The following is a 900-nucleotide window of genomic DNA, read 5'->3' as shown; positions in this document are numbered from 1 at the left end:
ACTTGGAGGCGCAGAACATATTGTCCATAAAGCCCCGCCCGGATAAAATTCCGAGAAATCTTCATCATCATCACTGTATTTCTCGTTTTTTTCTTTAAAAACTGAAGTGGGCCAATATGTATTGGTCGAAATATAGGGATTTATCTATATTTAATTATATTATCCTAATAATTGACGTAAGTGTTATGCCCCTGTAATTATTGCAAACAGTCAAGTGTCCTTTTTTTGCTATTTTTACCAACATTCCTAACTCTCATTCATCAGGTTATGCCTCTTCATGCCATATTCTACAAAATAATCTTGTAAGTAGTCTGGGAGTCCATTTTCGGCCAGTATCATCTCGGCAGTTACTCCATCACATCCCTCGGCTTTCCATCTCTCTAGTTTTTTTTGAGGATCGCTTCGACTTTAAACACACTGAATTCATTCATGGGAACATCAAGGTCTTCATAAGCTTCAGGTATATCAACCAAATTATTCTCTTCATATCTCCTATTCATAACCTCGCTAAAGTGTTGAATCCAACGTTGTCTATCTTCATCTTCTGTTGTTATAACAGAGCCATCTCTCTTTTTGATGAGTATATACTTCTTCTTTACCCCAGTCGAGATTTCATTAATAATTGTATGAGCAATTCATACACCATAGCCATTTCCAGAATCCATAGCTGTGTCAGCCTCATCTTCTTTACTGTTTGAATATTTTCTCCAGTCATTCCTGGCTTTCCTTTTGACATCAAGGTCAATGACGGAATACTTAGCATGCTCTACCTTATAATTTTCATTACTTCCTACAACACTTTCGACAATCAATTTCTGTCTTTGTCTCCTTTCTATTATATCACAAATATTATTCCATATCCATGGCTTTCTCCTTGTAACTGTGCGTCCTAAGACTTCA

At 36.4% G+C, this 900-nt stretch overlaps 1 protein-coding gene across 1 annotated transcript in view; it reads right to left on the bottom strand.

The window, feature by feature from the left end:
- Positions 1-635: 635 nt before the first annotated feature.
- Positions 636-900, bottom strand: part of LOC137643060 (uncharacterized) — a 20,229-nt gene continuing 19,964 nt past the window's right edge. The window contains exon 3 of the mRNA XM_068375907.1: positions 636-900. This exon is cut by the window's right edge and continues 74 nt beyond it. Coding sequence (XP_068232008.1) covers positions 636-900 — 265 coding nt within the window.

This window comes from Palaemon carinicauda, chromosome 6, assembly GCF_036898095.1.
Source record: "Palaemon carinicauda isolate YSFRI2023 chromosome 6, ASM3689809v2, whole genome shotgun sequence".
Taxonomy (NCBI): Eukaryota; Metazoa; Arthropoda; class Malacostraca; order Decapoda; family Palaemonidae; genus Palaemon; species Palaemon carinicauda.
The sequence above is the reverse complement of the archived record's forward strand: the minus strand, read 5'-3'. Positions and strand labels throughout refer to the sequence as shown.